The sequence below is a fragment of the Pestalotiopsis fici genome, assembly GCF_000516985.1.
Source record: "Pestalotiopsis fici W106-1 unplaced genomic scaffold PFICI_Scf_3, whole genome shotgun sequence".
Lineage (NCBI taxonomy): Eukaryota > Fungi > Ascomycota > Sordariomycetes > Amphisphaeriales > Sporocadaceae > Pestalotiopsis > Pestalotiopsis fici.
In genome coordinates, this window is record NW_006917093.1 from 961,038 (window position 1) to 985,950 (window position 24,913).

The following is a 24,913-nucleotide window of genomic DNA, read 5'->3' on the forward strand; positions in this document are numbered from 1 at the left end:
CCCAATGCACCTACCTTCTTTATGTGATTAAAGACCAGGGGGTCACTCAAAAAGCACGTGTTATTCTTTGAGTCTGGAAGGAACAGGTTGGATGCACAAGGCAGTCGTCAGTCGTTGAATAATCTATGGTCAGTGATTGTCTCTAGGCAGCCAAAGCTTTCTTCAGGTCTTCGTCTCATGGAAAGGAGAATTCTATTCAAATGTCAAAATCGACATGCGCACTGCAACGCCAGATTTTCGTGCCGATTCCATATAAAAAAGGAAAACACATATATGACCATAAACTCCACCAATGCAAGATGATATTATACAGATTTCGAGTGCGCCTCGGTGTTGTCTCCAGCAAGATCTTGTACCTCGGCAGCATCTTGGTAAAGGGGCTCCTGGTGACCTGCTTCATTCCAGTCGCCGGGGCCATCGTGGCTTGGTTCTCCAGGGGTCTGCAAATTATCCTCACCAAGGATGTCCTGCTTCTTCCGCTGCCTCTGACGTGCCTCTCTACGAGTACTAGCAACCCTAGCTTTGCGAGATTCTTCAGACACGGTTATTGCGTTGAGTTGCTCGTCGATCTTACTTTCAACCAAGGCCTTGACATGAAATGCAAGATGTTGACTCCGGAAGATGCCCGAGTAGCGGTAGCTGAGCCACAGGTAGAGAGTAATCGCCTTGTGAAGCTCTTCAAGTTTGCGCAAAAAATTAGCTGGGCCATAGGGATAACTGTCCACATCCATGTCCAGAAGCTCAAGCTCGACCTCAGGTATGTCCAAAAGGTGACCACCGTCCATGTCTGAAACACATCTGGCAAAGGCTTGAACCATTTGCTTGCCGTTGGCGTCTCGCATGGAGACCGGAGCGGTGAGGAAAATGCACCTGTCAAAGACCGACATGGGAAACGGTTGGATCAGATCAGAAATTTCCACAAGGTCATTCAGGTTACACATGTGGAATCTTGGCGATATTCTGGCTATGTCGTATAGTCGCAAGATGATATAACTGAAGGGGGTATTGGGAGGAAAATATGTCGAAAAGCGTTCCAGTACAGCAGATGGGACCTGGATGCCCGCTGTCTTGAGTTGATCAGGGTCCTGCGAGAAGGCTTGCTGGATAGTCTCGAGGTCCTCGTCCTCAATGGCCGTAACTAATCCGATCTGCTTCTTCGGCGTCGGTGGCCGTTTCTGGGCGTCTTGGTTGTCTGTCTCTGCACCTTCTCTGACAGCTTGTTGTGCTGTCCGGTAGCGACCAGCACGACCACCAATTTGCTTGATATCTGATACTGAGAGAGGCTGATACCCACTTCTCTTTCGCTTGTGCGTAGCTTCAAACACAACACGCTTGATTTCGAGGTTAAGTCCCATTCCGATGGCATCACTAGCCGCCAAAAAGTCGTAGTCGTTGTCTGGATCGTTGAACAAGGCAGCTTGCTGAGCTCTCGTCTCCGGTGGTAAACCGCCATAGACAATGGCGCAGCGCCTTCCCGTGGCTTTTTCAATGGTCTTCTTGAGACCGTGAATGCCAACTCTCGAAAATGATACCACGGCATCGCCTTTCTGGAGATGCTTGAGACTTCCTATGCTTCGGTTCATTGGCTTCAAAGGGCTGAGTCGCTCATACCGATGAATGACGACCTTGTCTCCGGTTAGCCGGCAGAGTGCCTGTACAAGGTCGACGGCGCGCTCTTCGCCACACAAGTGCACCTCCTTGGCCTGCACACCAAGAACGGCTTGCGTCCACGCCCAACCTCGATCTTCGTCACCAATCATCTGTATTTCGTCTATGACTGCAACGTCCATTTGGTAGTTAAGTGGTGTCATTTCGACAGTGCAACTTCGAAAATAGTTGTCCGACTCTGGTATGCGCATTTCTTCTCCAGTAACCAAGGCGCACTCCTTGTTCTTGGCGTTGAGACGGGAGAACACCTCGTGGGCGAGCAGCCTCAGAGGGCCGGCATAGATGCCAGACTTGGCATTCTCCAAAGCCTTTAAAGCGTTATATGTCTTGCCCGAGTTGGTCGGACCAACATGCATGTGTATTGTGCGTTGAAGAGCTCGAGTGGCTGGAAACCATTCGTGCGGGTGGCGAAAGTCGGCAATTTTCTTGTGGGTTTCTGTAATGGCGTGGGAGAAGCGAGAACGCATCAAGAAGTTGAAGAATGCGTATTTGATCTCTTCCGTCAAGCCCTTGATGTCTCCTTGCACAAAGGCATTTCGCAGGCGCCAGAAGAGGGGATTCTCAGCGCGGCTAATGGAGCCATTAGTCGACGCACGCTCGCAGGCTTTGTCAACGGCAGATCTAAAGAGTCTGGTTTCGCGGTCGAATTTGAGGGAGCTGGCGATGCCAAAGGATTGATATGACTCCCTCTGCTCCTGCCAGCTTCCAGTTTTGTTGAAGAACTGCTCAACCTTTGTCAATGCCAGCTTACGAAAGATCTCGTAGGTCCTATGCGCCTTCGGCGACCGCGTGCGTTTTGGAGAGCCTTCATCGCTTGTTACAGGGCGAGATTCGTTAGGTTTGGAAGCCGGTATGGCGAGACCGCTCTGATACTCCGAGTCAACGGTTATTTCTCTCTTGGGCGTCTGAACGAACAAGCGATTAGCATGCAAGTATTCAAGGATCGATTGCCGGTAGTCACTCTGCTTACAAGGCCTAAAACTCTCGCAGTAGTGGTGAAAGAAGCATGCATGCGACTGGCTCGAGTTATGAGGCTCGAGCTAGCCCGCGCAGATCTGGTAAGGGAAAGCATGACCGTTGCTCGACAAGTGAGCTAGCATGGTAATATAAATCACCTCATTTGCAGGTCTAAGAATTCGAGAATGAGTCAAAGCCCATTCAAGGCACTGGAACCCGTATCTTTGCGTGGTGTTGAAAAAGTGGTCAGTATCAATGATTTCAGGACCATCGCCAGGCGACATGGATAATGCGCTATGTTGGAATGGATATTTTTTCCTCTCTTCTCTTTATCGAGCTAAGCTTAACGATTGGCGGGCGCGTTACACCTTAAGCGACAGGGTACCACAGCGCGTGGGTTAGCGCCTAAAACTAAAGTAGCTGTCTTCATTCATTGAAGCGGCAAATGGGTCGGCCGTCGGGTGCGTCCAAGACTCCCCAAGATCTATGCCAGCGTCATCCTGCATAGGACCTGGACCACCCACTCCCAAAGCTGTACTACCACCTCCCTACGTTACCTTGCCTAGCATCCATACATCTACCCACCTAGAGAAGGGAGCAACATTGTCCTCCGATCATACTCAACTTGAAATCCAGTAAATTCGTTGTTGTCGGTGCTGCTGCGACATAGATTCCCTTTTCTTCGAACCTCCTCGAACCCGACGACATTGCTCTGGATACATCCTTTGCCTCTGAGTCTTGTACACCTACCTAGGTTTCCCTATCAGCCCTATTTGGGCAGCCATTCGGACAAAACACTAGTCATACGACGTCGAGATATCAGAGATCGCAACTCTTGTCGAAATGGCGTCTTCGTCAACCCCAAAAACGCCGCTGTACTAGTATGGCTTCTCCTGTTCCAGCTGCGATATCCTAATCAGGTGCTTTGCTGCAAGCGATGACCATGTACACTAATCCGGACATTGTAGCGCATGTATAGCTCACAACACCACCATCCTCTCAGAATGCACGACCAGCGCCTCGAGCCAGACCTCGTCTCTCTCCTCCCTGGTCCTGCCAAAGATCAGCCATGAGACGTCCCAGAAGATGACCTTCACTCATGGGTCTTACCATATTCACTACATGTCCGAGGCGCCGTCAGCCCACGCAGGCAACCCGTCGGCAGGTGGTCTGACCTTTCTCGTCATTGCCGACTCCTCGCTAGGCCGGCGCATCTCTTTTGGCTTCCTATTTGAGATCCGCAAGCGCTTCCTCGACGAGTTCGCCGACAGTGACTTTGCCAACCTGCCAAACTATGGCGCCGGCTCGTTTAACGGCGAGCTGCGCAAGCTCATGGTCGACTATGGCACCACGTCGGGCGGGCAGCAGGACGCCATTAGCAACGTGCAGCGTGAGATGGACGACGTCCGCGGCATCATGACCAAGAACATCGAGGGCTTGTTGGAACGGGGCGAGCGCATCGACCTCCTCGTTGACAAGACGGATCGCCTAGGCGGGAGTGCCCGCGAGTTCCGTGTCCGGAGCCGGGGGCTGAAGAGGCAAATGTGGTGGAAGAATGTCAAGCTCATGGCCATGCTGGTATTTGTCGTGGTGCTCATCATTTTGGCCATTGTGATTGCCGTCAAGAATGCCCTTGGTTAATCCAAAGAGCTTGGTGAAGCATTATTATCAGAGTGAATTCGGGGAATTTGTGAAAACAAGAACACGACGAAAAGCAAGCACGACAGCGAGTACAATACCCTGCAAGACGGTACGAGTGCGAAGACGAGGCTCAGGGCATGATGATTCAATTTTCAGGTCCGAGATGACACACAAACACACATCAACTTGGCGGATTCCAAGGTTGTCAAAGATGGCCCAATTTCTTTTGTTAAAGTGATACCTGGTTTATGGCGCTTTGGATGGTAGTATACATGTACATCTAATTGCGGCTTGTTTCCATCACGGTCGGGGTAATTCCGGCGACCACCTATCTTAATTATCCTACCACGTTCGTGATCAAATCGTTTCGTCGTCCCTTCGGATTGAAGGTATCAAGAATATATGTTTAGTTGCAGGTTGAGTAATGGCTGATAAACTCCTGAAATCGAATTCACTCTCAAATTTCGCAGTATCCCATTCGAGGTATGCCTTCTTTCCTTCCCTTATCGCGATGCTCAAAGACTCTCTTCATAGCCTCGGTCCCATCTTGGGATATCCATACCCGAGCGCCACGGGACTTGCTTGTGCCGAATTGTCTCCTCTCAATAGAGGTACCCTCTGAATGGCGTCGCTAAAGAAGACGGGATGCCGTGTCGCGGCATCGTACTGTTGCGCGACGGCCTCGGCCGACGCCTGGAGGCCCTGGAGGACCGGCATGGTGGGCTTCATGGCCTGCACCGGCGGCGGAGGCACTCTGATGGGGTGCGTCATTGTGTGTGCGGGAGATATGGTTTGTTTTTCTCCCTCCTTTGCTTATATTACTTCAAGTAGGAGATGTTGAATAAAAATGGATGTGCGGCTTATAAGTTTGTCTTGTATCTTGTATCAGTGTTTGGTTGAAATCGTTGAAATGAGCGAGATTATAACAATCGCGATGATAATAGAGGAGTAAACTCTTTTTGGTGATGCTCCAAGACTAGCTCGTACCGCTCTCCCCCGTTATTGTAGGTCACGAAACTGACGTCGGTTACTTGACAGCTTCGGGGAAGCTTGCCATTCATATTCAATGCCAATACCTCGGCGCAGGTTGCCCGGCAGCTTGCACCTAATCTAGGCAAAGCTGCCCCGAAGAGTGGGGAACCGGCATCTAATCCGTAGAACCTTGCAACAGCCTGACCATATACAGAACTGTCGATCAAATATAGTATCAGGTTGACATTATTGGTTGGCATAGCATCAGTCAATGGACTGAACTACATATTCCATGTATATGATCATTGCATCCTTGAACAGGTTAGCCTCTTCACCAGTGGGCTTCCAGTTCTTCTCGGGGGCAGTGCTCTAATTTGTATATGATCGCTATAGAAGTGCAATAGTCTAGGTATACCGTATTCATGTTACATTAGCACCATGACTCAAGCTCAAATATGACCACTAGAGTCTATCGTCTATAGATTGATATCCACAGCTTTAATTTTGATAGTTATGCCCATGAGACGACAAATATTGCCTTCAAATTGTGTGTGGTTATGGCACCATCAAGAGCCCGGCGCCAATCAAGCACCGTGAACAAACAGTAACTTGTGTCTCAACGACCGACATTACAGCGTGCTGCTCCTACTTATTACGGATCACGCCTTCGGAGTACTCGTATGTGTGATCAGTGCCAAATCATTGGCAAAGGCAGTGTTTGGCCGAAAGATGGCGCTTGTGAGTCGTTGGAGTCCGGGTTTGCCTCTGAATAGCGACTCAACAAGCTGCTGAAGCCTGAGAACGTGTTCAAGGGGGCTTCTTGCAAAGCTATAAGCCTCAAGTTGCCTTTTTGCGATTTCTTCTCGACTTGGCATTCTCCGCCTCTTTGCCCTTCTTGATGGTGCCCACGAGAGACTCAATATCCTTGACCTGCTCAGCTTTCTTGTCTTCTTCCTCCTTCATTTCCTTGGCCTTCTTCTCAAGAGCTCGCAGGGCAGCTTGTTCCTTCTCCGTTTTTTCGATGAGCTTGTCGCTGGATTTCCAAAGTTCTTCGGCCATTGCCTCGTCCTTGACGTCCTTCCTGGCAAAGTCGACCTCGATACATTCCTTGAGCAACTTGCCGCCAGGACCTCGTACTAGACTGGGTTCCAGAGCGGCATGCAGAAGCACTTGGGCACCCATCTCGGCACTCTTCAGGAAGAGCCAGGGTAAAAAGTAGCCCAAGACGTACAGAAAGAGACCCCAGATCGAACCACGGGTTATCCAGCGTCGCATACCGGGAGTTCGTGCAAGACCTGGGTCTACAAAGAGAACCCTCGAGGTCATTGGCAGTCCGTCTGGCCGCTTGTATGAGTCTAGGTGCTTCTGATAAGCCTGGCCAAACACCATCATGGCCAATTTGCTCCGCGCATAAGCTTTACCAGGTGACCAGCTCTTCTTGTCTAGTGCAGTGCTCAGAGGCGGCGCTGATATGTAGGCGGGGCATGTTGCAATGATAATCCGAACATCTCGATCGAATGGCTGGGCTCGTATGGCTGGACTCAGTATTCCCAAGAGGTGGAAGTTGGCCAGATAATTGACCATCCACGTCTCCTCGATACCCTCGGTGGTCTCCACCCTCTTTCCTCCTGGCGGTGTCAGGGTTGCCGCGCATAATATAATCATGTCCAACCTTCTTGGAGGAGCATTGTCGATCCACTTTGTTGCGAACTGTCGGATACTGTGGAGTGAAGACAAGTCCACCTGTTCGGCGTAAATCATCTGGTTCTTGGTGCTCTTGCGCATGGAGCCAATATAGTCGGCGAGGAAAGCATCGCCCGGCGGCAGTCGCGTCAGAAGGATGATTTGTGCACCACGCGCTGCCAGATCATGCGCAGTGACAGCACCTATCCCCGATGTTCCGCCCGTTATCATGATGACTCGACCATGCATATCTCTGTCTGACATGTTGATGTATCCGCCGCTGTAAGTCTTGATCGCGTATAACAGGCCAATGACCACGGCGGCCGTGATGAGGATCCGTGCTTCGGGCACCCATTCCGGGATGCCCTCGGCCATGACGCTCTCGAGAAATGGGAGAGGCATGATGGGCGTCGGTTGGAGCGGTGATGGAATAGGAGAGTGTGTACTGTGTCGAGTGTTATCTTTCCATGGTTGAGTTGCAAGTTCTAAAAGCCCCCTGAACACATAACTTTTCTGCTCCCCTGTAGACTGGGAGAGTGCTGCAGGTTGGCAGGGTAGGTAGGGCTGGAGGCTGAACGGTTGTCGTCAGCGCGGAGCTAAAAATTGCTGCTCACATTGCAGCTAAGGCAGCACAAATGGTTACGACAGGGGCTAAGGAGCAGCCGCTTCGGCCTCCACAGTCGAGCTTCTAGCGCCCATCGATCTCATAAGTGGCGGCTCCGTCCAGACTCCAGCGGCGCATCAGCGATAAAGCCAAACCTTAACTCCGGTAGAACGTTTCTCATGCTTGCCAGTGTCAAATAGGAAAACAAAACACCATTTTAGCATCAAGCAGAGCAAGAACTTTTACACAGTCTCTCCCAGTATCTTGCCTAGCCAGGCACTCATCTACCGAGAATACCACATTTTCGTCTGCACTACCAGTCAGAATCTTGGCAGCCAGTTCAGCTTCAAAATGGACCCGAAACACACAGATCATTTGGAGGAAGGAGATGACGAAGCTGAGATGCCGCTGCACTCGAAACGAGCCTTCGGTGCAGGCTTGCATCGGAGACCAATCGCTTTCGTGCCTGCCAAGGCCGGCGGGCTGGCCACGACGAGGGAGCCGGCAGCGCCAGCGAGGTCTATAGCGGATTTCTACCTCGAGATGGTCTTGCCCAAGGATGGAAACTCGGGCTCATCGACTCCAGATGCCGCACCGGTCCTGGTCTGTGAGGTATGCCAATTGCCAATGGAGGAAGAGGATCCCACGGAAAGCCAACCTGGGAAACCAAGTGTTAGGCGGCATGAAGCCTCTCTTGCTCACCAAGTATGTATCACTCATTCTCATCCACCCTCGGCGTTGGATCGCTCCCGCATGGGTCTATCGGTGTTGCAATCGCAAGGCTGGGATCCGGACTCGAGGAAAGGACTTGGGGCTGTAGAGCAAGGCATACAATACCCAATCAAGGCAAAGGAGAAGCGGGATAACCTTGGTATCGGCGTCAAGGTGCCCAAGAATCTCGAGACGTATAAAAAGGAGAAACCGCAGAAGCTGGACGCGGGCAAGGTCCGCAAAATGGCTGCCGAGGATAAGAAGCGAAGAGATCGGCTTCAACGGCAGTTCTATGGAAACGGAGAGCTCGAGAAATACCTGGGCAGTGGATAAGAGACGATATACAGTATGCGATCTACGTAAAGCAGATGCCATGTATCGTAGTAACGATATATGGTGAAATGGTCAGGATGGAGTGGATTCTGATGGCTTTTGTTTTAACAATATGATACCCCCCGGCACTAAAGAGACTTGTTAAATGATGAGAGGCGCAATAGACGGGCAACAAATATAGTGTGTATTTCGTGGACATGTCTCTTATTCAGCATTGCAGGCATTATTATGGAGTAAGGAGATCTTTAGCTTGCCTTGATTACATACAAAATTCCGGATCATCCCACCAGGGGAACACACAAGCCAGACACCCCTGAATGGGATCATGTCTGTATGACGACGACGCTAGGTGCATGGCAAGCGTAGGCACTTTCAAAGTGTTCTTTCGCTTTTGGCAATGCAACACGAGACAGTGGACCGTGTGGGTGTCAAGTAGAGCCAACAAGTAATTCGTCGCTTGGGAATCATTAAGACTCGGCGCCCGGTGGAAGACTGTACTTGTTGTCGATTTCTGTGGGTGATATCAAACGAACATCATGATACCCACAAAGACACTCGGCCGATCCGAATTGCAGCAATAAGATGTATCCAAGTAATCTGTCATGGAAGCACCAACAGAACATTGAGAACAAGGGAGCCGCATATGCTTCTTTTGGCGCTAAAGACAAGCACTGCGCAGGTTGATCCTGGCTACCCGTAGGTGCAGCTTTCAAGCAACTGCAAGCCACCCCTGGGCCTCCCTTGTTCGGCACCTTGGCGCCTAAAACCTAAAAAGGTGAGGGGAGGGGAGGGGCTTGAGGGGCTCTGCCAAAATGGAAGAGGTGCCAGAAGTGCCACTGATGCCCATTGTGAAGGCCCAGCTAATCTGCATTGTAGTGCTCCCTCAACTGAAACCCCGCCAACCTCAAGCCATGCTTTATGGCCCTTTGAAACGTCACCGTCTCCTGGCAGCACCCAAGCAGCTGGTCCAAAGGTAGAGGGAAGCAGAGCGCGTCACCGACAAGCCACACACAAAGTTTTGGACGATCAACTCAACCCAAGCATCTCTTTCTAGATTGCTCACAACGAGCTCGCCCACCTGTTTTGCGACACCCCCCTATTCCATTCATTGTTAGCCAAGGAGGGAACGACAGAGCTGCAATCCGACTTTAGGCCCTCCCGACACTGGTGCGCTTAGGTAGGGAGCCTTGTCAACAAGAACACATCGCACCACCCTGGTGCTCAACTGCCACAAGTGCTGCCAAAGAGAAGGCATACCGCGGTCCAGGGATACACGCACACAAGGCTGTTATCTACTACTATAGTCTGAACTCGGTCCTCCCTGCCAAGCCGGCGAAGCGCCAAGATGGGTGTCTCCATCATCCAAGAGCAGCATGAGAGTAAGGAGCACCTACAACGCCTCTACGAGAACAGCTTCAACTGGGCTGGGCCTTCGGAACTGTCAAGTCACCGTAATTAAACCATGGACGCTTACCTTTTTACAGTCATCATCGACACGATCAAGCGCATAACCCAAGGCGACGTGAGTCTGTCCAGATAAACCTACCTTCCGGCACAGCGCGGCGCGCACTTGTACTGACTACCGTGCTGCCTGATTTAGTGGAAAGTGCTCGTGGTGGACGAAGAGTCGAAAAAGATCCTCGATAATGTCGTCAAAGAAGATGATATCCTCAACCAAAACATCGCAAGTATGGGCCCAGCGAAACTAGGGAAGAGAGCAAAGAACATGGTTGGCTAAGACAGTACCTACAGACATTGAGCGCATCGAGGACAGGAGAGAGCTGAACCCCACAATGGACGCAATCTACTTCGTGTCACCTCTGCCATACGTTGTAGACTGTCTCGTACATGACATTGAGGCGCGGCGATACAAAAAGAGCTTCCTGCTCTGGACGGCTGTGCTTGAACCGCAACTCAGGAGGAGGATCGATGGGTCACCACTGGCTAAGCAAATGATCGGCGGCTTCGAGACATTGTCGATAGACTTCTTCCCGCGGGAATCGCACGTCGTTACATTCAGAGATCCTTGGAGTTTTCCTGTCCTTTATCATCCGGCGTGCAATGGCTTGGTTGCAAAGCACATGCGAGAGCTGGCGCAAAAGGTAAGAACAAATCTGATAACAAGTATACTGATCATCCCTTGCTCATGTAATGGCAATAGATTACTGGACTCTGCGTTGCACTTGGAGAATTCCCCAAAGTCAGATATTATCGGCCAAGGGCTCCAATACATGAGGCTAGTGTGCTCAGCTCTCACTTAGCGAGATTCGTATCCGAAGAGCTCGACGAGTATATGCGATGGAATCAGGGATTTCCGCCGCCATCTGCGAGACCGCAAGGTATCCTGCTAGTTACTGACAGATCCATGGATTTGATGGCTCCACTCGTCCACGAATTTACCTATCAGGCCATGGCGCATGATCTACTCCCAATCAAAGACAATGGCAAGACGACCTTCCACATGACTGTCAATGAAGACAGTCCAGAGGCCGAGGAGAAAGATATGGAACTAAGCGATAAGGACAAAGTTTGGGTGGACAACCGTCATCGGCACATGAAAGATACCATTGACAAGCTCATGGGCGACTTCCAAAAGTTTCTGGATCAGAACCCTCATTTTACGAACGCAAACAGCGATACAACCAGTTTGAATGCCATCAAGGACATGCTGGCTGGTCTGCCGCAATTTCAGGAGATGAAGGAGACATACTCACTCCACCTGACAATGGCTCAAGAATGTATGAATATCTTCCAACACCACAAGTTACCGGATATCGCCTCTTCGGAGCAGACCATGGCGACGGGCCTGGACGAAGATTTCAGAAAACCTAAAAATGTTTTGGAGTCGGTGGTCCAGCTACTGGATGATGACGCAATTACGCAAGCAGACCGCCTTCGTCTCGTCATCATGTACGTTCTCTACAGAGGCGGTGTGATTGTGGAGGACATTCAGCGGCTTCTTGCTCACGCGTCTTTGCCGAGTCAGGACGGTGAGATTATACAGAATCTGGAAATTCTAGGTGGGCGGACTACGCGTGGTCTGAAGGAACCAAAGCACGATACCACGCCCGTCTTCCCGATTGATCCCAAGCTCATGGTCCCTAATGAGGAGTATGCGCTTTCCAGATTTCAGCCTGCCCTAAAACCATTACTGGAACAATTGTGCCGAGGTGCTCTAGATCAGACACAGTTTCCATATGTGAAACCACCGCTCGACCCCAACGAAGATGCCATCATTGGCCAAGGCTCTCTCCGCGCAGCGAAACCAAGTTGGGCAGGCACTGGCCGTCGTGTGCCTGAAAATAGGCAACGAATCATAATCTTCATGGCTGGTGGTGCCACATTTTCCGAGTCTCGGGTCTGTTACGAGGTTGGCAATGCGCTCAATCGTGATATTTTCCTCGCAACCAGTCACATGCTTACTCCACAACTATTTGTTCGCCAGGTTGGCGATCTTGGTGTTGACAAGCGACGACTCGATCTGCCCATGGACCGGCCACCAAAACGGGCCCCCGCGCATGTTTATGAGCGGCCCGCACCGCCAATGGCCGCAGCGCCTCCGCCGCCGAGCATGGTACCAGGAGGCTTGCCTCAGCAAAGACGACCGGTGGGAGGAGGAGGATTACCCAGCGGTCCCCGGGTGGGCGGTAGCCCAGCGCCACAACCACCAACACAGGCAATGGGTCAGATGAATCTGGGAGGAGGCGCCGCCAGCAGACCTCCGCCTGCAGCAGCCAATGGTGGAAGAGCTAGCCCAGCTCCCAGCAGCCCCGGCAATGTTGGGGCAGAGAAGGAGAAGAAGAAGAGAAACTTCCTCGGACTCAAGAAGAAGAGCCACGGATAGTCTGCGGCCAGACGTACTGGAGGTATGACAAGCAGCCAACTCTCTTCTGCAGGGGACTGAGAGGTCTTTCGGTCCTCCACGACCCGGAGAAGTGGTGATCAAGCATGGCGTTGAGGCGCTGGTATCCCGATACATGTAGCGATTTGAAAGTCAAGGAGCCCTTTGCATATCATCAAAATGATTCGGATTCACCCCGCCTATAGTTTCCCACTTTTTAGCCTGACAATAGATCCCATGGGCATTGACTTATTCAGAATACAAATATATTATGATCAGCCTATAATTAAATCAGGACATCTCGTCTACCATGTGCTATCTAGTGGTACAGCTCTTTTGTGTCGGGGTGCTATACACGGCCGGCTCGGGGGAACAACTAATATAAACCAGCACGACATGAATCCCTGACACAGCAAAGCAAGTCGCCGATCTGCTGGGAAGAAAACGAGAATTGGGGGAAAAAAGTATCTGCAGACTGAAAGTCAAAAGAAAACAAGACGATCAGCGACTCATGCTGTTATTAGTATAAATGCTTGATTTCCGTGAAAATGCCCATGCCATCCAGAAAGGCCGAATGACTCTTTGGCCGCCGCTCCCTTGTCTACATATACGGCAGACTGATCCTCAAACTCCTGTTGTCCATGCGATGCAAACGCTCTCAAATGCAATGACAAATGAAAATGGCGTAACGTCGTTCTGATGCGCCTCGTCATGAGCCTCTGGAAACTCATGAATGATGTGGATTCATCACCTCTAAACACACAATCCTCGCTGTCGAGTTGAATATATGCAACAAAGTGCCGGTAAAGCCGTCAACAGCATACGCTCTACCCATATCTTAATATTGACGGCCCAAGTTGTGAACGAGGGGTTTTTCTTCTTCTTTTCCTTGAGCGCAGAAATAGAGTCCGCGAGGAGCAGTCAGAGTGTTCAGTTTTGATCGACAAAAGGCACGAATGGTCGGCGGTCTGTGTACCGATCACGGTCGAGTTCAAAATCAGCTGCTTCTTGCATGATATCATCATCATCATCATCATCCATTGTGTCCATGATTCCGCGCTTGGTGATTCTCGATGTGCCCAGCGAAATATTGTGCGAGTTCTGAAGTGTGTGCTTGTTGACAGTCTTTCGGGCTACGAGCAAGCCCTCGTAGGTCTGAAGCATCTGCTTTGAAGGTTCATCGAGAGAGACACAGAAGCGCCGGTAATTGACAAACTGGCAGGCCTGAATCATGTCCATGCCGTAGACAGCCATCAGATACGCCACCACGAGGATAGCAGAGCGGTCATTGCCGGTCTCGCAGAAGACAAGAACCTTGCCACGGCGAAACTTGGACTTGTCAATCACCGTTTTATCTTGTCCGTTGGGGGAGTCCTTCTGAAGCAGGATTTGGTTGTGGTAAAACTCGAGCATGTGCTTGTTGATCAGGGCCACGGCATCGTCGAGGCGGTGGATCAGGTCCTGAAGGTCCTGAACATCAATGGTCGCAGCGGAAAGTTCCAACTCCTTGATAGCACGATCGACACCCAACAGTCGTGCCTCGGCTAGGCGCGCGTCCCGAGCGGCAAGAATCATGCTAAAGCCGTTCTCCTTCAAGAATCCCTGATCGCGGGCTACGGTCGAGGGGCCGAGCCACAAAAAGTCGAGGATCTCATGAGCCTTTCGGCGATCTTCCCATGTCCAGTCACCGACACTGTCGTATGCCTTTTGGGGCTTGCTTTGGGTGATAATCTCGAGGTCCGGGGCACTCAAAGTCAGCGGATCGACGTTGGAGAAGCGCGGGACGCAGACAATGGCTTGACTAGCCTTGACGTTCGGGGCGGGAATCAGGATGCTGGGCGGGCTCGGTGGACGAGCGGCATAAGGAGCTGCAGGGACGACGGTATTTCGCGTCTCGTGCTCGTGTGAATCTACCACCATCGCCATGGCTGTCGGTTCGAAGAAAGAGTCACGTTGAGAGGGGGTTATATGCAATCCGGTAGTTGGCGACAGCAGAGTGGGCGGAGCGCCAAAAATGATTAATAAATGTTACAGCAGACAAGATTTCTCAGGAGTTCTCGGCGCATATAATTCCCGAGGAGAAGCTGTGATTGCAGACGACTACTGAAGGTTTCAGCAACTCAAAATCTGTCGAGTCTTCGCGGCGCAAGGTGCTTGCTTGGTAGCTGCCCGGCTCAGGCACGTCGCGGGGCGCACGAGACTGTCTGTCGCGTGGGCAAGAACGATGATGCGAAATATTGACGAGCGCTTCGATGAGCGGAAAGTTGCAACTGATTTCGCTAGATCAATTGAAGAAAAGGAGTGAAAAATGGCGAACCGAAAGAAAAGGAGCGGGAAGCACTGATGACTTCTGCGCGAGATTCGGGAAGAAGTAATGTAAAGTACCGATGAGGTCCAAAGGTCGCGTCGCAAATCGCGAACTAACTCTCATTGTGCAATTGCGTTTTGGGGAATAGAAAGGGTCAACTACCTAAAAGCTTGGTTCTAGTGGTCGTTACATCTAATGTACCTAGGCAATAGCTTGTAGGAAGCCAGTACCTTGCTTAGGCATCTCAGGCAGCAGTCGTCGAGGGACTACCTATGGTATACTAGGTGGTCTCCATCAAGGGGGGTACTGTAGTGACATGCCTAATGCAGGAAGCTTCAGTGCCCATGTGGTTGGTGCGTGTGCCATGTGGAGTGGGCTGCTGGTTTGGCTGGCTGAACGGCCGGAATATAATAGACCTGCAGGCAGCCATCAGGGGCTGTCAAGGCAACATGGCTCTACAGTACCAGCAGAGCCGTCTAGCATAGTATGTAAAGATGGATGAGATCCCTGCTGAGTTTGAGTTTGTATACCTTTACTCTATAAGTTATGCACAACGGTACTGTATGTAGTTCTCAATACCAGTATACTCTTGCAGATGCAAAGAAGAATCTCGAGTACTCTTGGGGCTGCACCAAATATCCCAAAAGCACGTCCATTATTATTAGCAATATTATATTCATATTCATACAATGAGTGCCATGTGACCCCAAAGCGTACATTCACGTCAGCATTCTATCTATTATTCCACTATCAGCGGGAGACATTTGACCGGGACGGCTTCGGTCGCAACGATCGTCCGCTACCAGTTTCTGCCGATGATGGGGACAGTGTGCTCTCCTGCGCGAGTGGTGAGGAGAAATCAGGTGTCACTGATCTCGACTCCACGCCCGGCCTCTTCGGCCTGGAACTTGCAGACAGGTTCTTCTTTCCCCTCTTGGCTGACGACGTGGACGCATTGCTGCCCCTTCTAGCAACAACACCGGCCTCCTCGACCTCTACGGGTGGCGTGGGACTGCGAGACGAGCCCGCCGAGATACTACTTCTGCGGGCATTGCTTCCGCTCCTGGCGCGCTTGTGCTCCTTGAGAATGGACGAGCTTCGGTGGTGCAGTGCCTTTTCCGGGACCTGTTGACTATGATGCGGCTTTTCCTCCACCCTTCTTCGTCCCGGGAGCCACCAGAACCAGCTGGACTGCTGCTTGGCAAGCTCTCTATCTCGCTGCTTCAGCTTCTTTTGTAACAATGCTCTCCGCTCGTTCTCCCGTTCCCAGTATTCGCTCCTGTACAGCTCCCAGTTCTCTCGGAAATTGGGCGAAAAGGGCTTCGGAAGCAGAAGGAGCTTTACATAGTCTCCGCCTGGGGCCAGATCCTCCTCGTGTCCGCCGCGTTCTTCGTCGCTGCTTACAAATGGAAGCTGCGGGTGGCCTTGATGGTGCAAGTTGAGCTCCTTGTCCACCTCCCTGAGGATCCCCGGCTCCACGAACCGGTAGTGTCCCGATGTGCCACTAAATGCGCCGTATGTAAAGAAGAACCCTACAGTCGATACCATTTCAACCCACCAGCCTCTCTTGATGACAACCAGCTTGCAGTTGAAACCCCGGAGACCCCGGTTCGAGATCCCGAGCCACCGGCGAGGCCAGCGGATGCCGCGTTCCCAGATTCCCGTGCCCCATACCAGCAGAGCCGTGACGATACCGGCCATGAAACACACCTTCTCGGCCATATCGACGACCCAGTACACGGAGCCGCCAACACCAACGCCGTCCTCGCGCGGCGCAAAGAACAGCGCGTATCCAAAGCCGCAGGTCCAGACGGTAAGGAGAGACAGGAAGAAGGTGTGCTTGCGCCGGCGCGTCCGGAGCGATAGGTATTGCGCGCGTAGTGAAGCTTCGAGGATCAGCATGTTGAGATAGATCATGGAAGGCGAGCTTGGCGTGTGGTTCAAGGGGTCACCAGGCTTGCCACCGGCGACGATAACGGGGCTGGGTCCCAGAGAGGGCGTGCTATTTTCCATGTTGGGCGCTGGAGCGCCCTTGACAATCGAGTCAACCGTTTCCGCCATGTTTTGTGTGCCCGTGGATCGGTCGGTACAGTAGTAAAAGAGGGTTCGCGTGGAGGAAACGTCCCTTTGTTGGGTTTTGGGAATTTTTGGCGAGCCTTGCTGCTACGAAGCTCTAGGTACCTTCTACGGGCTCCTATCCATGGTCATAGCGCTAAATACTGGAACTTCCAGCCCCTGTTTTGTGGATGTCTGTTCTGCACCCCAGCTGCAAGCCAGAACTTTTGGCTTGTGAAAAATATAATGCAGTCCACTCCATTTTTCTCACTTACAACATGGGCCCCATTCTTGTACTATTGGAATGGATAACCCTTTTCCTTTTTTTTTACCACGTTTTCAGAAGAATAGTTGTTCATATATTCTCAATCTATCAATGGCACCACTCAAGATTAATGCTGCTGATTCGTCAAGATAACAAATCAAAGTTCATGGCCGGAAATGCACAATCCGCCACAGTAATGCATGTAATCAATCTTTTGAGGATCAACACCGCGATGGGCAATGCCGCCTCTTGTTCGACCATCCTTCATTGACCTTTTCCAAGACATGCATCTAGCCACAGACGGTGACTTGTGATTCAGTATGACCGGACACGAACGATCTACGCAGCTTATTATTGGTGTTTCGTGGCGTGTTAGTAGCTACCGCAAATGTCCCCATGGCCTTGAGGACCGTGTGTGGTTGTGTTGGCGACTGGATTATATATCTAGGCAGGCTGCAATCGTCTACAATTGACCATGAAGGCATTATTCTTGCTGTACCGACAATATCGATATTTGGACGTGAGAGTATTATTTTTCTTCCTTTTGAGATATTCAGAGTTCGACGACCCGATTATCTCCCAAAAATGCCACCAGCCAAGGAAGTCAGGGAAATATTCACTTCTGAGAAACCTCAAGTCAACTTCGCCAAACTCGGATTCCCCTCTATGTCGGCTCAAATTCTCACACTTGACACTAAGATTTCAATATCGCCTTCCCATTGATTTTCACCCAAACGAAAAATCAGATTCCTGTTGGCTGTTGCTTGATTCGATCCTCGTGTTGGCGGGCAATCAACGTCTCGACAACCCGATTTGAGACGGGGGACGATCCAAAAAAAAAAAAAAAAAAAAAAAAAAGAATGTACTAGGAGGTTCCATTGGACAAGGTTATGTGATATAGGATACGTGGCTGGCACTCAATACAACTATCGTTTGGTATTATCATTCAGGTCTGGGTTCGTTGCCTGCTTAGACATGGTGCCACAGATATCACAGCTGAGATGTAAACTTGTCAACTCAAAGATGCAATCGACATGATTTTAAATACTTTGACGTAGATCTTTTGAAAACGAATTATTATGTGAGGATCATAACTCAATCAAGGTACTGAAAGCATTGTGGAATCTTGACCTCGTCGCCAAGGATAATATTGTAGAGTGATCACGTTCACGGTTCGAATACGTCTCAACATCACAAGGATACTCGTTAAAAGTGTATATGAGCTTTAAATAAAGGGATTGTCCTACGACAACACTGAAGCGCATGTAAATGCTTAGTAGTTTAGGACTCATGCATCACAAGAGGTGCTGTTTAAATAGAGTCCACGCAAAGGAGATCCTCGAGCAGTATCGCCCGGACTTTCAGACGCGGACTCGGCCCCTCGAGGTACCTCTGCGGTTGATGCTCCATCATCCTTACCGTACTGGTGTCTTGACTCTGGTACGAACGATACTTGTGTTCCCGCAAGAACCGTCAGATATGCCGCCGCCACATAGCTGCACAAGTATCTAGATGGAAGATATTATCTCGATGCAAAAGCATAGCTTTTCATCTGAAAAGCAACCTGCTGCTATGGTTAAGTCAAAGAGGTTCAAGGCAATCCCGAAATGAGCTTGGCATGAAATGAGCTTGGCATGTATTGGATATACGATGAAGCGTTTTGACGCGGATCGGATCAAGGATAGCGCAACGGCAGCATCATTACGGAAACAACAGTCCGACAGGGTCCATACCTAGCAGCGCACCGACGGTCTCTTCATCCGCTCCATGTGGTGTCAACAGTCGAAGAAGGGACAAGCCATGACCACCCGTCATCGTCGACAATCTGACTGACGTTACTGCAATGAGGAGAGCTCGCAATACGTTGGCTGCTCGCAAGGGCCGCAAAAGGAGGGTGTGGAGACTGGAAATTTTTGAACAGAAAATATCAACACTCTGGAGATTCCGAGATTTTCTTTAAAAAAAAAAAAAAAAAGTCAGATGCTGGCTGCCATTCACTGGGATATAAGTAAGGTTCGGTATATTCAAGTGAGGCGGGACAGAGATTATTTAATTAGCTGATAAGCAACGGAGCCGCTGCTTTGAGAGGCTTGAGATTCTAATCTACATATGCTCAAGATATTTTCGTATAATTAATAAATATCTTCGCAGTTGTCCTTTATGTAGAATCTTGGTAATTGATGGTTCGTACCACTGTAATTATATTATGATACAAGAACTACTGTATGATTTACATCACGTACACTTTCGACCATATGAATACAGAAATTTTGACAAACACCACTTGAGGGTTCGGTCGATGCCGCAATTACTGCACGGCAGATAGATTGAATGTTCATGGCAAACGGCCTGCTAAAGTATCGAAAATATGTCCATTAATCATTCGTACAAAGACTTTTTAACCTGAGTAATCCATCCACCTTGTGGACTCCTTTTTGGCTAGCCATAATCTATATTCTCCCTTGCAAGATTCAGAATGCGATCGTTCAGCCTTATCACAGGGCTTAGTGCCTTAATATCCTTCTTTGTTACTACACTTGCTTTAGGATCTGTTGACGAGACATGCCAAAAAGGGCTCTACGTGAGCCTGTCCCCCTTGTCAAACGATGTTTGGGCTCAAAGATTCTGTTCCAGTGTATACGAGAGAACCTCTACTGCTATTGTGACCACGATCGTCACCGAGACGACAGTTTCTGATGCGGTCGCCACCACCACCTCGACCACGCTGACTACTACGACTGCAAGCACCACGACCACCTCAACAATCACGACAACGACTACAAGCGTTAGCACAAGCACTACTGTCACTACTACAACTTCCACCTCGGTGTCAACCGAAACAAGTACTGCGTCCGTCACCGTAACTGCGGCTGCATTAAAGAAGAGATATGTCGGATGCCAGGAGACGAAGGCGACGTCGCGTAGAAGACCTACTGCGCCTGTCTTTCACGGCAAACCCTTTCATCAGCCAGAGTTCAAGGCAAAACCTAATCCAGAGTACAGTGATGGGTCCGGTGATTCGCCATCAGACTACCAGGGACCAGCAGAGGCCATGCAAGATACTCCCACCAGACCATTCCATGACACTTCGCCCGATTACCCATGGCACGGATCACCGCATGGGGAAGACTCGCCAAGTAGCGATATAGCTTATGGTCACAGTACTCCTACAGAATATACCCCGACCATTCCGACCCAGGACGGGTACACATCAGACTATTTGGCTTCGCTCTACCACGGTTTACTATCTCTGCCACCAGCTTCGGCAAGCCAATACTGTAAGATGTTCTTTTTTGGGACTACTTTCTTCATAGTCTCGAATTCTTTTGCTCTGATCATTTACGAAACTCGCTACTAACAATGCGCACTATTCAGGTTCATGTTATCAGTCTACAGAGACATTTACGACATCTACCACGACCATCACGGCGGACACAACTGTGATCACCTCTGGAACAGTCACAAAAGTGGTTACCAGAACGATTAGCACCACGTCCACTTTTGTCTCCACGACGACCACGACTTCCACGGTACCCTCAATAACGGAGATCACCAGCACAGACACGGCCAGTACAACAACGACAACGACGACGACTTCGACATCTACAATAACGGTAAGTCAATACCGAGATAGTGGCTCAATGCATGGATATCTCTGCTGATCTTATACAGTTCACTCCTGTCCCCGTTGCCACGAGCTGTGTGGATCTTGCACCGTCGTATACTGCTGCAAATGGCGAAGCGTTTAATATCCAATGCTCTGCCCTCTTTTTCGGAGGATCGAACCAAATCGTAACGGTGCCGACTGAGAACTTCCGTGCTTGCCTTGAATTGTGCTCCAATACCGCGAATTGCGTTGGTATCGACTACGATCGGTTCAATGTATTATGTGTTCTGCTCAGTTCTGTTGGTGCGGGCAATAACGATCCCAATTTTGATCGGGCGGCGGTAGTGTAGTAGTATCGCAGTATATGGCGGCACCGCAGTCCGTGTGAGAGCGGCGGGAAATCTACGACTACCTACCTAGGTAGCGACGAAATGCCATTTTGAAATGGCTGGCACAAAAGAGTGACAGGCTATACGGGTTGTAAACGGGAAACCAGAGAGTTGCGTTAAGATCCATATGGTAGAGGTCTTTATACTAACATCGATTGCTGACCATGTATTCGTGGACGTTATAAGTGTATCAGCGAGATATTACATGCCACTCCCAAACCCTTCTTGGTGTTAGACAACTGGTGCGTGTCTTGGAAGATAGCGACGAGCGATGTAGCCCGGTTTGGGAATTTGCAGTTGGCATTCCGACCGATGATGGAGAAGGAATCCAAGACCAACGGTGTGATTATACAGAGCCAAAACAGGATATGAGGTGCACAACACTATACTGATCCGAACCAGGTCCACAATGACCCACCACCTTCAATTCTCCCAGAAGCCCCGCCAAGGAGTCAGTTTTAAATAAAGCACAAACGTCTCAACAATCATCGGTGAGATGGCCGAGTTGGTTATGGCGCCAGGTTAAGGTCTACCTTAACACCTACTTCCTGGTACGGAAACGTGCGTGGGTTCAAGTCCCACTCTCATCACTTCCACTAGATTCAATCTAGTAACCATTCTTTTTGCTTTTTTACCCTCTATAGTTTTCTCCATCTCTTCTTGCATGGTGCATGATCTTTATTTAGTCCACTTACATTTTTATACAAGTATTCACAGTGATTTGCCGATTATAATGGTGGCATTGGTCCTTTTTTTTTTCTTCAAAAAAGAAATAATAAATCAATAAAAATGTCTTACAAGTAATATTCCTCCACAACTATTTCGTAAACCTCATGCCTCGAAACATCGTTCACAATCAAGCGGTGTCTCAGCCCCTCGGGCGCCCTCGCATGCCTTGGGATGTCTTCTCAGGTCGAGTCGCGACAGGAAGAATGGGCCGACGAATGGGAATACGCAAAATACACGCCGGCTGAATTCCCGAGGATTCTTCAAGTACGACCTCGAGTCCGTAGCTACAGGTGTGGCCGGCATGCTCGGGAGGCTATAAGCTCCCCAATGGCTGTCAAATATCCTCACACATGACCTTCAATCTGCCCATGAAGATTCCGTCCGCCGCTCTGCATACCAGGAGGCAGAAGTCTGCCAGGATTCGTTGCAGTCTTGCTCAAAGAGGAGAGTGGTCTACCCTCATTGGGGCCAAATATTTAGATGCTATAACGCGCTGCCTATAATTCATCCATCCTGGCAGTGTAACGAGATGCCGGCGATCCAAGGACTCCAGTTGATGAACTTGTTTCGGCATACACTTTTGCTGCACTCTAACACTTTGCCTCGGGGCAAAACCCCAGTGGCATGTCATCGGAGCAGCCTCTAATTCCTGGGTCAGGACTATCCATATACCAGGGCGCGGCCCAGGAACAAACTGAAAATCTCAGCGCACGGCTGAGATAGTCAACGACACTAAACATCAAGTCGCAATTGTGCGAATTTCTCAGTTTTGTGGAAAAGCAGAGCAACTTTTATTGACCATTTGCCTGTGGAATATGGCCTAGGCAAAACCTCGACTCCCTCGAACTCCCATGCCTGCCTGCGATATGTTCAATGAAGCTGCCACGCAAAATCGACGTGGCAGTGAAACCCTTATCTACCGACCGTCGTGATCATATCAGAGAAATCAGATCTGATGAAAGCCAGACCAAGGCCATTGTTTTCCACCTTAACTTTTGTGTTTTCGGTTCGCCGGCCCGGAGAAACTAGTCCGGGACGCAATACGGCGATTACGCCAATCATTAGAGTAGTCCGCGGTCCAAGGAGTTGTGTCGAATCCTAGTCCAGCCGAACGGGGTGTATGTATAGCAAAGCAAAGAAATTCGTTTCAGTAATCTTACAAGGCTTCAGCATACTCCCTTTGGAGAGTGAGCTAAGCCCGATTTGCGTGCGCCAAGAGAGCGACATCATTGAGCCTGGTTGGCATCGCCGTTGTCGAGATATTGGCGTGCATCAAGAGGTCGACTGAGGTGTCGGAGCAGATTCCGTCTCCTCCTTCTTGGGTTCCTCTTCGAGACGAGGCTTCTTAGCAGGGCGCTCGGCATCAGCATCGGCGTTGGCGGCAGCAGCGGCGACGGCAGCAGCAGCAGCGACCTCTTCAAGATGCTTGATCTTATCCTGGGCATCCTTGAGCTCTTGCTCCATCTCGTCCAGTCTGCGCTTGAAGATGTTCTCGCGGCGATGGCTGTCATCTAGTTGGCGCTGTGTCTCATCCTGCCTGCGCTGCAAGTCTTCACGCAGTTGGCGCTCGTGAGCCTCGGCCTTCAAGGCTTCCTCTGCTTGGTGGCGCACATTGTCGGCGTTTTGTGAATCTGTCTCGAGCTGGGTTAGACGGCCGCGATACAACTCGTTGATGACCTCGAGTTCGCTGACGCGCGTCTTGAGACTGGAGTTGGTGGCAATCAACTGCTCGCGGGTTTCAGTCACATCAGGGTGGGCATCGCCGTTTGCAGCCGATGCGTCGTGACCAGGAGAGCCTCCGGTGGGCATCGAGTACTGGGGCAAGCCTGGTGATTGATACTGGTGTCCGTCGACGCCGTTGGTATACATGGCCAGGTTCGGATCATACATGCCAGGTGTGCCGGTGCGCGAGACGGGAGAGTCGTCAGGGTGACCGTTTAGCTTGTGTTGCGAGGTGCGTCGGACAGCGGCGAGAGCTGCAGCAGTCGCAGCATCGTGCGCATGCATGTTGAGGCCATTAGGATCGACGGCGGTAGCAGGAAGGCTCTGGAGGAACGACACGGTCAGTATGCGACAGGTTTGCGAAGCGCTTCGGCTCGAGTACTGACCTTCTTCTTCATCTGCATATCGGGGCGCACCGTCTTGACGCGGTTGCGGCTCTTGATGACATCGGTCTTGAGAGAAATGGGTCTCGGGCGACCGTGCAACTTGAGAAACAGACCGCAGGCGTTGCAGAGAACAGAACCCATCTCGTCGCGACGCCATAGCGGCGTTGTGCTGGTCTGGCAGTTCTGGCAGACGGGCTGGGTGGACTCGTGGTTAGTGGCCATGGTAGGGGTGGGTGTCGGTGGTAATGTAGCCATTGCGACAGGAGAAAAGGGACGAAAACGCGCGGGGGGGTATCAAAAGATTAAAAAAAAAAAGCAAGATTGTGATATCGGCGGAAAACGAATGCGATATGATGAGCAACTCTACTCGGATCAGATAAAAGGACGACGCTGAAGGGGGGTTGCAGGCTCGCGATGGCAGGTCGATAGATAGAGAGATAGATAGACGGATTGATAGAGTATTCCGTTGATTGATGGGCGTTATCAGGAGTTTGAGTTGGGGGCTGATAAGAAATTTCAATTGTCGGCAGACTGATTGACTGGGACTGGGACTGGGCGCTGGCCTCTTTGCATTTTTTTTTTCTTCCCTGGCTGGGTGCTTGCCGCTTATCTTTTCATGTGGGTCCCCGCCATGGGGAAATTTTCGTCCAATCAGATTCGCTGCTTACCACCATCTTGGCAGGCGACGAGGGTCCTGTAATGAAGGGGAAAAAGCAGAGGCCATTGCGAAAACGGACAGGACCGATGCCCGGCAGTGGCTAATGCGATTTCGGGATTTTGTCTCGGTTCCCAAAGCAAAGAAATATTCTCTGCTGAGTGGTGATACCTCGCCAGCACTTGCCAGCAGGACGCCAATTGCCTCGTGCATAAGAGGTCCAGCAGCGATCTACCAGTGGGCAGAGAAGCGAGTAAATGTACACAGTAAATGCGCATCCATGCCAAGCTCAGAAATACCCCACGAGATTTCTTAGGCCGTTGTTATCATCTCGATAAACACCGCGCCATTATGATAAATGTTATCGGGATAAGATAAACCGATGAA

At 50.5% G+C, this 24,913-nt stretch overlaps 10 protein-coding genes across 10 annotated transcripts; 4 read left to right on the top strand and 6 right to left on the bottom strand.

Annotated features, from left to right (window-relative positions):
- Positions 1 to 305: 305 nt before the first annotated feature.
- On the bottom strand, positions 306 to 2,740 carry PFICI_04492 (uncharacterized protein; the record flags this gene model as incomplete). Its single annotated transcript, XM_007833073.1, has 2 exons — positions 306 to 2,573; positions 2,639 to 2,740. 2 exons carry the CDS (start codon positions 2,738 to 2,740, stop codon positions 306 to 308), a joined length of 2,370 nt encoding a protein of 789 aa, XP_007831264.1.
- A 728-nt stretch (positions 2,741 to 3,468) lies between these two features.
- Positions 3,469 to 4,266, top strand: PFICI_04493 (uncharacterized protein; the record flags this gene model as incomplete). Its single annotated transcript, XM_007833074.1, has 2 exons — positions 3,469 to 3,506; positions 3,594 to 4,266. The coding sequence occupies 2 exons, from the start codon at positions 3,469 to 3,471 to the stop codon at positions 4,264 to 4,266; spliced, it is 711 nt and encodes a 236-aa protein (XP_007831265.1).
- Positions 4,267 to 4,794: 528 nt separating this feature from the next.
- PFICI_04494 (uncharacterized protein) lies at positions 4,795 to 5,037 on the bottom strand (the record flags this gene model as incomplete). Its single annotated transcript, XM_007833075.1, has 1 exon — positions 4,795 to 5,037. The coding sequence occupies one exon, from the start codon at positions 5,035 to 5,037 to the stop codon at positions 4,795 to 4,797; it is 243 nt and encodes an 80-aa protein (XP_007831266.1).
- A 1,038-nt stretch (positions 5,038 to 6,075) lies between these two features.
- Positions 6,076 to 7,323, bottom strand: PFICI_04495 (uncharacterized protein; the record flags this gene model as incomplete). Its single annotated transcript, XM_007833076.1, has 1 exon — positions 6,076 to 7,323. The coding sequence occupies one exon, from the start codon at positions 7,321 to 7,323 to the stop codon at positions 6,076 to 6,078; it is 1,248 nt and encodes a 415-aa protein (XP_007831267.1).
- A 553-nt stretch (positions 7,324 to 7,876) lies between these two features.
- On the top strand, positions 7,877 to 8,569 carry PFICI_04496 (uncharacterized protein; the record flags this gene model as incomplete). The annotated part of the gene is made up of 1 exon (XM_007833077.1): positions 7,877 to 8,569. One exon carries the CDS (start codon positions 7,877 to 7,879, stop codon positions 8,567 to 8,569), a length of 693 nt encoding a protein of 230 aa, XP_007831268.1.
- Positions 8,570 to 9,914: 1,345 nt separating this feature from the next.
- On the top strand, positions 9,915 to 12,413 carry PFICI_04497 (uncharacterized protein; the record flags this gene model as incomplete). Its single annotated transcript, XM_007833078.1, has 5 exons — positions 9,915 to 9,948; positions 10,054 to 10,091; positions 10,170 to 10,257; positions 10,322 to 10,671; positions 10,731 to 12,413. 5 exons carry the CDS (start codon positions 9,915 to 9,917, stop codon positions 12,411 to 12,413), a joined length of 2,193 nt encoding a protein of 730 aa, XP_007831269.1.
- A 927-nt stretch (positions 12,414 to 13,340) lies between these two features.
- PFICI_04498 (uncharacterized protein) lies at positions 13,341 to 14,336 on the bottom strand (the record flags this gene model as incomplete). Its single annotated transcript, XM_007833079.1, has 1 exon — positions 13,341 to 14,336. One exon carries the CDS (start codon positions 14,334 to 14,336, stop codon positions 13,341 to 13,343), a length of 996 nt encoding a protein of 331 aa, XP_007831270.1.
- A 1,132-nt stretch (positions 14,337 to 15,468) lies between these two features.
- On the bottom strand, positions 15,469 to 16,779 carry PFICI_04499 (uncharacterized protein; the record flags this gene model as incomplete). The annotated part of the gene is made up of 1 exon (XM_007833080.1): positions 15,469 to 16,779. One exon carries the CDS (start codon positions 16,777 to 16,779, stop codon positions 15,469 to 15,471), a length of 1,311 nt encoding a protein of 436 aa, XP_007831271.1.
- Positions 16,780 to 19,514: 2,735 nt separating this feature from the next.
- PFICI_04500 (uncharacterized protein) lies at positions 19,515 to 20,995 on the top strand (the record flags this gene model as incomplete). The annotated part of the gene is made up of 3 exons (XM_007833081.1): positions 19,515 to 20,316; positions 20,414 to 20,652; positions 20,711 to 20,995. The coding sequence occupies 3 exons, from the start codon at positions 19,515 to 19,517 to the stop codon at positions 20,993 to 20,995; spliced, it is 1,326 nt and encodes a 441-aa protein (XP_007831272.1).
- A 2,040-nt stretch (positions 20,996 to 23,035) lies between these two features.
- On the bottom strand, positions 23,036 to 24,093 carry PFICI_04501 (uncharacterized protein; the record flags this gene model as incomplete). Its single annotated transcript, XM_007833082.1, has 2 exons — positions 23,036 to 23,809; positions 23,872 to 24,093. The coding sequence occupies 2 exons, from the start codon at positions 24,091 to 24,093 to the stop codon at positions 23,036 to 23,038; spliced, it is 996 nt and encodes a 331-aa protein (XP_007831273.1).
- Positions 24,094 to 24,913: the final 820 nt, after the last annotated feature.